The sequence below is a fragment of the Bombina bombina genome, chromosome 12 (genome assembly GCF_027579735.1).
Source record: "Bombina bombina isolate aBomBom1 chromosome 12, aBomBom1.pri, whole genome shotgun sequence".
Classification (NCBI taxonomy): domain Eukaryota; kingdom Metazoa; phylum Chordata; class Amphibia; order Anura; family Bombinatoridae; genus Bombina; species Bombina bombina.
The window spans coordinates 48,943,561-48,957,435 of NC_069510.1; the positions used below are offsets into that span (position 1 = coordinate 48,943,561).

The following is a 13,875-nucleotide window of genomic DNA, read 5'->3' on the forward strand; positions in this document are numbered from 1 at the left end:
GATTTAAACAGCCAATAGGATTTCAGTAGCTCTCATCCTATTGGCTGATTTGAATTTGAAGAATCAAATCAGCCAATAGGAATGCAAGGGACGCCATACTTAAACACGTACCTTGAATTCACTATTCAGTGTATGGCGGCGATCGTACAAAGAGGATCCTTCATGCTCCATGGCTCCACGGTCATCGGTCCTGCTCCGCGCTCATGTCCGCTTCGCGCCGGCTTGGTCCTGGATGAAGAAGGAAGAGATCCCCACTTGGAAGAAGATGCCGGCCACTTGGAACAGGACCTTCTCCGCCAGACATCAGGAATAGTGAGTACCTATTTGGGGGGTTAGACTTAGGCTTTTTTTTATTTTATTTTTATTTTTTTATTTTTTTTGATTAGGGATTTATTGGGCACTCTTAAAAGAGCTGAATGCCCTTTTAAGGGCAGTAAAAGAGCTGAATGCCCATACAAATGTCCCTTTAGGGACAATGGGTAGTTTAGGATTTTTTTGTGGTGTTTTTTTTATTTTGGGTGGTTTAGTGGGTGGGGGGTTTGACTGTTAGAGGGGGATTTAGTATTTGTTCAGGTAAAAGAGCTGTTTAACTTAGGGCAATGCCCTACAAAAGGCCTTTTAAGGGCTATTGGTAGTTTAGTATTAGATTAGGGGGTGTTTTTATTTTGGGGGGCTTTATTATTTTCAAAGGGATTAGGTTAAATTTTAGTATTTTTGATAATTTGGTTTATTATTTTATGTAATGTTAGACTTTTTTATTTTTTGTAATCCGAGATTAAATTAATTTTAAGTTTTTATATTTTTAAGTAATGTTAGCTTTTTTATTTTAATTGTAACTTAGTATTTTTTAATTTAGGTATTTGGGGTTAGTTTAGGGGGTGTTAGGTTAGGGGGTTTAGTAATTTAGTTATTTGCACTGTGGGGGTTTGGCAGATTAGGGTTAAAGGATTTATTAGGATTATTGTGTTGTGTGGGTTTGGCATATTAGGGGTTAATAAATTTAGTAGGTTTATTGCGATGTGGGTTAATGGCAGATTAGGGGTTAATGCATTTATTAGGTTTATTGCAATGTGGGTTAATGGAGGATTAGGGGTTAATACATTTATTACGATTATTGCGATGTGGGTGAATGGCGGATTAGGGGTTAATACATTTATTATTATTTCCGATATGGGCGTGATGGGGGATATAGGGGTTTTACGTGTCAGGTTTATTTTTGGGAGTCGTGTTAGACTTTTACGGGAAATTTAATTTTTTATTTTTTTATTTCTTAGGCACCGGTAGTTTCTAAGGTGCCGTAAGTCACTGGCGACTCCATAAATTTGTATTTGCACACATTTCTGGACATCGCTAGTTTATCTGACTTACGGCACTTAATGAACTGCCGGCGCCGTATATATGTGATTCCCCGATGTGCGAGGTGAAATTACGCTGAAGCCTGCGCTGCATATGTAATCTCGCCCTTAGAGTCGAGTTAACAGCTCAGAACGACGTGAGTAATATCTTGCACATCTTGTTGTAAAGAGACTGTGGCAGTGTTGCACTATTGTTTACTTTTTTTTCTTTACATGCAGGGTGACCAAGAAGAACCTATCTTCTTGGTGTCAGCGCACTTAGCTATATAGATACACTTGGTTTCAGCAGTGCTCTTTTGTAAGCTAAATAAAAATGTAAAGTGAGCAATACTTGTAGCAATGAGTGCCGCAAGGACTGGTGTACACATCAGCCAAAGACTGAACCACTAGCAGGCTAGTAATACTGCAGAAACAGCAGTAAGATATATAGGTTCAGTGAATTTCAAACAAGATAGCAGGAACAAGAGTTACTGCACGGCTAGAGCCATCTGGTTACACAAGCTTGGTTCAATACATGGCAAACAAGTAAGCTGTGGTACAGAAGGCTGTTATAAAAGGGCATTTAAAGACCATGCTAAGCAACACCTGTGCTCAAGTGTGGAATCACAGCACACAGCAAAACCCTGATGAAAACTGCAGTCATAGAAAATGCAAGTGATCTGGAAAACATAGGGCTCAATTTATCAATCAATATTTGCCCTGTCCGCCTGAATGCTCTTTTGCGCTTGCGTGCAATTCCGCCCCTTGCAGCACACAGCCAATCACGTGTGGGCAGGAGCTGTCAATCTCCCTGGTCCAATGTGACCGAGGAGATTTAAATTCTCCATCTATCCGGACTGCAGGTTTGCACAAGAAAGGACTGGGGTTTGATAAATCGAGCGTTAGCCTTAAAGATTGCTGTGTATATCTTAATTAGGATTTATTTTATGAGAAACAAGAACAGTACAATGCACAGCCAGTTTAAATGGTCTTGAAATTTAATCCAAGTGTTATTTATTTAAAGGGACATAATACTCATATGCTAAATCAATTGAAACTGATGCAGTATAACTGTAAAAAGCTGACAGGAAAATATCACCTGAGCATCTCTATGTAAAAAAGGAAGATATTTTACCTCACAATCTCCTCAGCTCAGCAGAGTAAGTTCTGTGTAAAAAGTTAAACTCAGCTGCTTCCAGTTGCAGGTAAAAATAAAAATAAAATAAAAAAAATGAACAGCAGCCAATCAGCATCAGCAGTGCTGAGGTTATGAACTCTTACTGTGATCTCATGAGATTTGACTTAGCTCTCATGAGATTTCATAGTAAGCTTCCTTTACCTGATTGGTGAAATAATATGAGAGTTCACGAGGCTCATCCTTTCAGATGTCCCAGGACAGACACACTAAAATGCTGCTTCAAAAATCCTTTACAATGGGAGGTGGCTACTGAGGAACTTTTGAGGTAAAATATCTTTCTTTTTTACATAGAGATGTTCAGGAGATATTTTCTAGTCAGCTTTTTACAGCTATGCTGCATCAGTTTCAAGTGTTTAAACATTTGGGTATTATGGCCCTTTAAATAAAGAGTTTTACAGCTCTGCTCGTGTGTGTCTAGACTAGAGCATATGATGAAGGACTTGCTATGCTAATGTAATCATTTTATTTCTAAACATATTTGTAGTCCTTTTAACTGATAATCTGTCAGACTTATCTGTATTAATTGTGTTAGTTAAACCCTTTTTTAATCTTGTTTACAGGATCCTTCACTGCTCAATAATCGTATAACTCTGCATCAAGTGAAAGGAGGCACCGTTTTATCAAGACAGGGAGACCAGGTGAGAAAAACGAGGCTGAAACCAGCAACAGCCAGCATTTTTATATTATATTATCAAAGAGGATTTTTGATACTTGATTTATAGACATAGGTAAGAAAAAAATGCATTACAGCTGTCTGTGGCAATAGAAGAGAAGGCGCTTGCATGGCACAATAGCGCTTGTATCAAGTACCCCTCATAAATATGTCCCCCTCATGAATGAATGCACTGATCTCAAAGTGCGATTATGGCAATCTCAATCATTCAAGAGATCCCCACCTATCTCCCCTTCAGTCTCAATCAATTTTAATTGAAAGTTTTCCTTTCGTGATTTAGATAGAGAATACAATTTTAAATAACTTTCCATTTTACTTCAAACCCACCAATCGGCAAGAACAACACAGTGTGTTCACCAAAAATGGGCCGGCATCTAAACTTACATTCTTGCATTTCAAATAAAGATACCAAGAGAATGAAAAGAATTTGATAATAGGAGTAAATTAGAAAGTTGCTTAAAATTGCATGCTGTATCTGAATCACAATAGAAAAAAATTTGGGTTCCGTGTCACTTTAATTTTAATGCCACTTTGAATTATCTAGTTGTTTCTTATTTTTCTTTCCTGATACTTTAGAATATAAGTCTTGGTGGGGGAAATAAGTACATTGTCATACTAAATTTAAAATATTATATATGTATCATTCTTTTTTCTTTCATGATTCAGATAGAGCATGCAATTTTAAGCAACTTTCTAATTTACTCCTATTATCAATTTTTCTTTGTTCTCATGTTATCTTGATTTGAAAAAGCAGTAATAAAATGTTAGGAGCCGGCCCATTTTTTAGTTCAGCGCCTTGGTAGAGCTTCTGATTGGTTTGCTACATTTAGCCACAAATCAGCGAGTGCTACCCATGTGCTGAACAAAAAATGGTCTGGCTCTAAAGCTTACAGTACTGCTTTTTCAAATCAAGATAGCATGAGAACAAAGAAAAATTTATAATAGGAGTAAATTAGAAAGGTGCTTAAAATCTCATGCTCTATCTGAATCATGAAATAAAATAAAAAATGGGTTTAGTATCCCTTTAAAGCTATGCAAGCATTGTACTCCAAGAAAAATAATAATTTTAAGTGCATAATCATTTTCTACATGTGTACAAAGGCGGCTCTAGAGTTGGTGAGGCCTTAGGCAAAATTCATATATGAGGCTTCTCTTATGTCTAATTTGTATTACCTTCCAAGTACTGTACTGCACTGTACACCTGGTTGTGTACAATACTTTTACCTCTTTTTTTCTTTTTAATGAATTTATCTTTTGGTTTTCCATTGTACCTAATCTCAATAATATTGCAAGGAAAAGAAAAGGAAAAAAAGGAGAAAGAGAGAGAAAAAGAGAGCACGGTGAGAGAGAGAGAAAGAGAGAGAGAAAAAGAGAGCATGGCGAGAGAGAAAGAGAGAGAAAAAGAGAGCATGGTGAGAGAGAGAGAAAAAGAGAGCATGTTAGAGAGAGAGAGAGAGAGAGAGAGCACGTTAGAGAGAGAGAGAGAGCACGGAGAGAGAGAGAGAGAAAGAGAGAAAAAGAGAGAGAGAAAGAGAGCACGGTGAGAGAGAGAGATAAAGAGAGAGAGCACAGTGAGAGAGAAAGAAAAAGAGAGTACGGTGAGAGAGAGAAAGAGTGCACGGTGAGAGAGAGAAAGAGTGCACGGTGAGAGAGAGAAAAAGAAAAAGAGAATACGGTGAGCGAGAGAGAGAGAGAGAAAAAGAGAGAGCAAGGTGAGAAAAAGAGAGAGAGTAAGAGAGCACGTTGAGAGAGAGAAAGAGAGAGAGAAAGAGAGAGAGAGAAAGAGAGCACGGTGAGAGAGAGAAAAAGAAAAAGAGAATACGGTGAGAGAGAGAGAGAGAAAAAGAGAGAGCACGGTGAGAGAAAAAGAGAAAGCACGGTTAGAGAGAGTGGAGGGAGAAATAGACAGAGAAAAAGAAGAAATAATGGAAAAGAGAGGTGGAAGGGTGAGAAAGGATAGAGAAAATGGGAAGGAGAGATAAGAAACAGTGGAAAGAGAATAAAGAGAATTGTTATAGAAGGTGGGAAGAGAGGAGACAGAGTGGATAAAGAAGGCAGTGAGAGAGAGATACAAAGAGGAGAGAAGGCAGGGAAAAGAAAAGTGAGAGAGAGGGCAGCAAGAGAAGACATAGATAGAGTCTAGAGGAGAAAGTGGAAATAAAAATAAAAGGAAGAACAAGAAAGGAGGGGAAAAGAGAGGGAGGAGAAATAGTTAGAAGAGAAAATAAAGAGAGCGTTGAGAGAATAGAAAGGGGGGGGAGAAAGGGGAGAGGGATATTAAAGCGAGAGGAGGGGGGGAGAGATTGAAAAGAGAGAAGAAAGGGAAGAGAAAGGAGTGTAAAGAAAGTGAAGTTAGTGAGAGAGATAAGAGAAAAAGCAGAAGCAAAGAGACAAAGGAGAGGGCATTAGAGGAAGGTGAGAAGAGGGAAAGAAAGAAAAGAGAGAAGTTTAGAGAGAAAAGAGTAAAGAAAGAATAGGATGAGAGGGGAGAGTGTGAGAGAAGGGACAGAGGAGAGAGAGAATATAAGAAATGTTATCACTTCTGGTTGCAGGAGATAAAAGGCCTGTAATGCAGCCCCCCCTTTCCCTTTTGCATTTTTACTGTTGCCTGTGTCCCCTCTGCCTCCTGAGTATGCTAACGATGAAGCACCGCACAGGAACAGGCAGAAAGATGGAGATAACTTGCAATTGTGTAATAGGCTGTAAGGGTTAGAATACCCAGCAGTGCCAGGAGAAAGTTACTATACTACCACAAATAAACAGCCCAGGGGCAGAAAAAGAAAACGAACAAAGCACATTTTTTTATTTGCCTCTATACAAGGCCTCACCACAAGTGAGGCCTTAGGCGGTCGTCTATGTGGCCTAACACTAGAGCCACCTATGTGTGTATAGTATTTGTCTTGTGGCCTGTCTGTGCTTTTCCCAGACAAGCTTATGTCCTCTTGCTGAAGGAAAGATTTACAAAAAAAAGTGATAAAAGATAAAAAAGGTTTCAGGGCGGCAGGAGCTTGCATTCCAGTAGCGAGCTGGCAGGGTTCCTTTACTGCATAGAATTCAGAATGAGTTTCCCTCCCTGGAAAGGCATTAGATTGGAAACATTAAAACTCTCAGTATAGTGCTGCCCTTTTCAAAGCTTTTAAGCTAAACATTATTTTTAATTTGGTTTGTAAATGTCACAAAAGAAATGTTCTACACAGCAGTATATTTCCATTTTAGTCTATGTTTCCTCTTCATTTTCAAGTGATATAATTCTTTTTTTTTTGTTGGTAAAATGAGATTTGACGATTGATGGGGCATCAATACCATTTTCTCTTGTAAAGGTGTATCCAGTCCACGGGTTCATCCATTACTTGTGGGATATTCTCCTTCCCAACAGGAAGCTGCAAGAGGACACCCACAGCAGAGCTGTCTATATAGCTCCTCCCCTAACTGCCACCCCCAGTCATTCTCTTGCAGCTCTCGACAAGAAAGGAAGTATCAAGAGAGATGTGGCTTTCTCTCTTCGCCCAGGCTTGAGCAAGAGACGTCCAGGATCCCTGGGCTCTGGAGATTGTTTCCCAGGGATATCTTCTGGATTTCAAAGCTTCATCTCCAAAGGGGAGATTTCATCTCTCACAATTATCTGCAAACCAGATAATGAGAGAGGAATTCTTACATTGCGTTCAAGACCTATTAGTTATGGGAGTGATCCACCCAGTTCCAAAGGAGGAACAGGGGCAGGGCTTCTAAATCTGTATATATGTACTATAAACAAATCTGTTTATAGTTCCCAAGAAAGAGGGAACTTTCAGACCAATCTTGGATCTCAAGATCCTAAACAAATTTCTCAGGGTCCCATCCTTCAAGATGGAGACTATTCGAACCATCCTACCTATGATCCAGGAGGGTCAATATATGACTACCGTGGATTTAAAGGATGCTTATCTACATATTCTGATACACAGGGATCATCATCAGTTTCTCAGGTTCGCCTTCCTAGACAGGCATTACCAGTTTGTGGCTCTTCCCTTCGGGTTAGCCACGGCACCAAGAATCTTTACGAAGGTTCTAGGGTCCCTTCTGGCGGTTCTAAGACCGCGGGGTATAGCAGTAGCCCCTTACCTAGAAGACATCCTGATACAGGCGTCAACTTTTCATATCGCCAGGTCCCATACGGACATTGTTCTGGCATTCCTAAGGTCTCACGGGTGGAAGGTGAATGAAGGAAAGAGTTCTCTCTCACCTCTCACAAGAGTTTCCTTCCTAGGAACTCTGATAGATTCAGTAGAAATGAAGATTTATCTGACAGAGGTCAGGTTGTCAAAACTTCTAACTTCCTGCCGTGCTCTTTATTCCATTTCTCGTCCATCAGTGGCTCAGTGTATAAAGGTAATCGGATTAATGGTAGCGGCAATGGACATAGTTCAGTTTGCCCGCCTACATCTCAGACCACTGCAACTTTGCATGCTCAATCAGTGGAATGGGGATTACACAGATTTGTCCCCTCTACTAAATCTGGATCAAGAGACCAGGTATTCTCTTCTCTGGTGGCTATCTCGGGTCCATCTGTCCAAGGGAATGAATTTCCGCAGGCCATAATGGACTATAGTAACGACAGATGCCAGCCTTCTGGGCTGGGGTGCAGTCTGGAACTCCCTGAAGGCTCAGGGTTCGTGGACTCAGGAGGAGGCCCTCCTTCCGATAAACATTTTGGAACTAAGAGCGATATTCAATGCTCTTCAGTCTTGGCCTCAGCTAGCTGCGGTCAGGTTCATCAGATTTCAGTCGGACAACATCACGACTGTAGCCTATATCAACCATCAGGGGGGAACAAGGAGCCCCCTGGCAATGTTGGAGGTTTCAAAGATAATTCTATGGGCAGAGGTTCACTCTTGCCATCTCTCAGCTATCCATATCCCAGGAGTAGAGAACTGGGAGGCGGATTTTCTAAGTCGGCAGACTTTTCATCCGGGGGAGTGGGAGCTCCATCCGGAGGTATTTGCCCAGTTGATCCAACTTTGGGGCAAACCAGAACTGGATCTCATGGCGTCTTGTCAGAACGCCAAGCTTCCTTGTTACGGGTCCAGGTCCAGGGATCCCAAGGCAGCGCTGAAAAATGCTCTAGCAGCGCCCTGGTCCTTCAGCCTGGCTTATGTGTTTCCACCGTTTCCTCTGCTCCCTCGTCTGATTGCCAAGATCAAGCAGGAGAGAGCTTCGGTGATCTTGATAGCCCCTGCGTGGCCACGCAGGACTTGGTATGCAGATCTGGTGGACATGTCATCCTTTCCACCATGGACTCTGCCGCTAAGGCAGGACCTTCTACTTCAAGGTTCCTTCAAACATCCAAATCTAATTTCTCTACGTCTGACTGCTTGGAGATTGAACGCTTGATTCTATCAAAGCGTGGTTTTTCCGAATCAGTCATTGATACCTTAATTCAGGCTCAAAAGCCTGTCACCAGGAAAATCTATCATAAGATATGGTGTAAATATCTTCATTGGTGTGAATCCAAGGGTTACTCATGGAGTAAGGTCAGGATTCCTAGGATATTATCTTTTCTCAAAGAAGCATTGGAGAAGGGATTGTCAGCTAATTCCTTAAAGGGACAGATTTCTGCTCTGTCTATTCTTTTGCACAAACGTCTGGCTGAGGTTCCAGACGTTCAGGCATTTTGTCAGGCTTTAGTTAGAATCAAGCCTGTGTTTAAACCTGTTGCTCCGCCATGGAGTTTAAATTTAGTTCTTAAAGTTCTTCAAAGGGTTCCATTTGAACCTTTGCATTCCATAGATATTAAGCTTTTATCTTGGAAAGTTCTATTTTTAGTAGCTATCTTCTCGGCTCGAAGAGTTTCGGAGTTATCTGCTTTACAGTGTGATTCCCCTTATCTGATTTTCCATGCAGATAAGGTAGTGTTACGTACCAAACCTGGGTTTCTGCCTAAGGTGGTATCTAATAAGAATTTCAATCAGGAGATTGGTGTTCCTTCCCTATGTCTTAATCCTTTTTCAAAGAAGGAACGTCTATTACACAATCTTGATGTGGTTCGTGCTTTAAAGTTTTATTTACAAGCTACGAAAGATTTTCGTCAAACATCTGCTTTGTTTGTTGCCTACTCTGGACAGAGGAGAGGCCAAAAGGCTTTGACAACTTCTCTTTCCTTTTGGCTAAGAAGCATAATTCGCTTAGCTTATGAGACTGCTGGCCAGCAGCCTCCTGAAAGAATTACAGCTCATTCTACTAGAGCAGTAGCTTCCACATGGGCTTTTAAACATGAGGCCTCTGTTAAACAGATTTGTAAGGCGGCGACTTGGTCTTCGCTTCATACCTTTTCTAAATTCTATAAATTTGATACTTTTGCTTCTTCGGAGGCTATTTTTGGGAGTAAGGTCTTACAGGCAGTGGTGCCTTCCGTTTAAGTTTCCTGCCTTGTCCCTCCCTTCATCCGTGTCCTAAAGCTTTGGTATTGGTATCCCACAAGTAATGGATGAACCCGTGGACTGGATACACCTTTACAAGAGAAAACAAAATTTATGCTTACCTGATAAATTTATTTCTCTTGTGGTGTATCCAGTCCACGGCCCGCCCTGTCATTTTAAGGCAGGTGTTTTTTATTTTTAAACTACAGTCACCACTGCACCCTATAGTTTCTCCTGTTTTTTCTTGCTTGTCTTCGGTCGAATGACTGGAGGTGGCAGTTAGGGGAGGAGCTATATAGACAGCTCTACTGTGGGTGTCCTCTTGCAGCTTCCTGTTGGGAAGGAGAATATCCCACAAGTAATGGATGAACCCGTGGACTGGATACACCACAAGAGAAATAAATTTATCAGGTAAGCATAAATTTAGTTTTTTCTTTGTTGCTTAAAGAGACAGTCTACTTGTTTTTTATTGTTTTTTTTTTTTTTTTTTTTTTTTTTTTTTTTTTTTTTTATTTATTTATTTTTTTTTTTTTTTTATTTTTTTTTTATTGAGGAATTATACAAAATACAAGTCTCACATAGTCATACAGGAAATAAATCTTACTCATACAACAGACATTGTATTAGGAATGTTAATAAGATGCATTAACTTAAATCCTCTTTTTAGTCCCTTTACATAAAGGTTAAGACCACTTTTGGATCTTTGATATTGATAAAGAAAACAAAGAGGGAATAGGGAATAGAAAGACCAAAGCCAAATTTGGGAATGTGACGTGGGATATATAGTGTATTGATCTCTGCTCTTATACAGAACACAAGGTAGGGTGGGGACCTATAAACCTGGTTAGTAGAGGTTTTAAGACTTAAAGGCAGCAGAGCAAATATAAAATCTTAATGGTGTTGGAGTATGGGAATTATAAATCTTATATGGGAGTAGAATTAATTGCCAGCCCCTAATGCATTGCTGAACAGATAAATTCTAAACGATACAGACATAACAATTAATCTTCATATTCTTCAGAGCTTAGGTTGGTACATTTTTACACTCCCCATGTAGCAGTTTGTATGTGGTTAAACTCTATTAATTAATGTTCCTATAGCACAGTTAGAAACAAGACTTTTCCTCCTTCCCCGTAGCCCCGGCCGCTGGCCACAAGAGAGGAGGCTACCACATTACTGGGTAGACACATGTAATTCAAAACTGTATGTTGGGAAGTGTCGCATCCATATCATGTATAGCCTAGTAAGTAGATGCAGCGAGTATCAATGAAGCCTAAAGGTCATTATCCCACTTATTGCTTTACTCCCATGTTTTTAACCAGAACAGAAGATATAATGTTAACTATAATACATTTAACAAGACACCGACAATAATTGCCAACAGTACCCTTCCCACATTAACATAGCCTGTTTCTTTTAATTAGTGGTAGGGGAAGCATTTCGTGAAAACATTGTCAACCCCAGGATTTAGCCCTCAGGAAGTGCTGAATCTTACTCGTGCTGTAAGCGTCTCTGTGAAAAGAGTTAATATAGCAGGCTTTTAGCAAGAATGATATGACGTCTAAGTCTGCTATAGTCCCTTCTACCGAGCTCGTGAACCACTTGTCATTCTTTCCCAAGGGAAGAGCCTCAAGGTGATAGGTTTTGTTAGTGAATAAAGTGTCCAGCTCATTGTTGCAAAGCAGGGAACCTTCATGTTGTTTATTCTTGGCAGTCCGGGAGTACACCCCCGCCTCCAGTCCCGCCATGCGTGCTGCTAAATATTTTCCCATCTTTAAAAATTCTCTTTGTGTATCGGCATATATCTTGTTGGTCGTGGTATTTACAGGATGCCCTTTGTCTGGAACAGCTGTTAAATCACTATAAGAGGCTTCCTTTGTTGAGTCGCCTTGTTTTGAAACGAGTAACATCTCAGGGTTGATCACATAATAAAGAGGTTCTGATTTCTGCGTGTTTATGTCTATGCCCATCTCCTCTGTGGACTTTATCACTGTGTCTGCAGTGCCGATCCGGTTGATCAGGAAGTCATATGGAGCACTGTCTATAAGTCGCTGACATAGTTTTTCAAATCTGGACATGATGCACTCCATGCTGTCTTTTAGGTCTGGTTGCGTTGCGGTAGCCATTTTAGGTGCAGAGATTACACGGATTCTAGTTGTTTCTCCTTAATTAATCGTAGCTCCGCTGCCAATATCCCCTCTTGCTGTAAAGTTATATGCAGAGAATCTGAGCAATTCTGGCAATGGCGGGAACCCTCGATTGCTCGAGGGGGGTGACGCTGCCTATGTGTGAGCCGCCGCTCTAGGCCTTCTTATCCGATGCCGGGCTCCGACTTCACTTATACAGTGCAATCCTTCGGTATGTAAGACTCCGCTGGGCAGTGAAGTCTTATAGATTAAAATTTATGTTTTTGCTCTGTTAAATCCCTCTTGTAATCGGCGGATTAGGAGTGTTCAGATGGAGCTCAGGAAAAATGCGACCATACGAGATCGCTGTTCGGACACGCCCCCCGTTTTTTATTGTTTTATAAAGATAGATAATCCCTTTATTACCCATTCCCCAATTTTGCATAATAAACACGTTTATATTAATATAATTTTTACCTCTGTGATTACCTTGTATCTAAACCCCTCCTTATTTCAGTGCTATTTACAAACTTGCATTTTAGCCATTCAGTGCTGACTCATGAATAACTCTATGGGAGTGAGCACAATGTTATCTATATGGCACATTTGAACTAGCGCTGTCTAGCTGTGAAAAGCAAATAAAATGCACTGAGAAAAGAGGCGGCCTTTAAGGGCTTAGAAACAGGCAGAGGTTTAGAGGTTATAAAGTATATTAATATAACAATGTTGATTGTGCAAAGATGGGGAATGGGTAGTAAATGTGTTATCTAAACAATAAAAATATCAAGTAGGCTGATCCTTTAAAAAAATTATTTTAAAATATGTCTTTTTTTTTTTTTTTTTTAAACAGAGCTACATTACTTTTGTTTAACTAAATCCGACAAATCAGCATTGCCAAACGTACACTTCCTGTTAACTGGAAGATTAATGGGACATCAATTAAACTGCTGGGCTCTTATTTTAACCCTTTACAATTGTTGGCTGGGGAAACTTCGCACCTTAACACTAGGCGCCACCATCTTGGAGTATTCATGCATACTGTAACTAGGGTTGCCACCTCAGCCATGTTTTCCTGGACACTTATGAGTTACGCATGCTGCAGTGTGTGCAGAGGGGAACATGCATTGTGCCCATGGACAGCACACAAATAGTGACCCTGGACAGCACTATTCATTTCTCTTGCAAGGTGTATCCAGTCCACGGATTCATCCATTACTTGTGGGATATTCTCATTCCCTACAGGAAGTGGCAAAGAGAGCACACAGCAGAGCTGTCCATATAGCTCCCCCTCTAGCTCCACCCCCCAATCATTCTCTTTGCCGGCTCTTAGCAATAGGGTCTCTCTACGGGAGGGTAAAGTGAATGTGGTGTTAGAATTGTAGTTTTATATCTTCAATCAAAAGTTTGTTATTTTTAAATGGTACCGGTTTGTACTATTTACTCTCTGGCAGAAAAAAGATGAAGAATTCTGCTGAGAGGAAGATGATTTTAGCATGTTGTAACTAAAATCCATTGCTGTTCCCACACAGGACTGAGGAGTACCAGAAAACTTCAGTTGGGGGAACAGTTTGCAGGCTTGACTGCAATGAGGTATGTTCAGTCATTTATTCTAGACAAGACTGAGATAATGCTAGAAGACTGACAAGATCCCCATGTGGGGAGGGTAAGCTATGTTCTGAGACTTAGTAAAGAATTGAATACTTACATAACAGGGCTAGTTATGCTGGTTGACACTAATTCAGGGCAATCGATTATTTGGTTTAAGAAATACTCGTTGGAGACACTTTTTAAGCACTTTGGAGTGTTTTCTGGGGTTATTATCCACATGGCAAAAATTTACTCACTTAGAAGTCATTTTTGTAGGCCTCATAACTGGAGTGGGAGGGGCCTAATTTCGCGCCTCAGATGCGCAGTTAGAATTGCAAGACAAGTTCTTGCTGCTTCACATGGAAGGTCCTGCTGCTGATTGAGGGGCTAAAAGAAGCTTTATTTCCCCAAATCTGATCCCTAAGGGCAAGGTAGGGCAACAGCAGTGCTGTGGCAAGGTGCTGTAGTTCTTTAACCGGTTGTTGGCTTTAGGCTGCTACGGTTTGGGCATTAAGGGGTTAATCATTCTGTAACTTGTGGTGCAATCATATTAAGGCCTTAG

The 13,875-nt window shown here is 40.5% G+C and overlaps 1 protein-coding gene across 9 annotated transcripts in view; it reads left to right on the forward strand.

Moving 5' to 3' along the window:
* The window catches only part of PNPLA7 (patatin like phospholipase domain containing 7), a 503,274-nt gene that overhangs the window by 260,544 nt on the left and 228,855 nt on the right, over positions 1–13,875 (forward strand). For all 9 annotated transcript variants that reach the window (XM_053695647.1, XM_053695646.1, XM_053695653.1 and 6 more), the window contains one exon: positions 3,093–3,170. In XM_053695647.1, the coding sequence (XP_053551622.1) occupies positions 3,093–3,170 (78 nt within the window). The remainder of the gene's footprint in view (positions 1–3,092; positions 3,171–13,875) is intronic.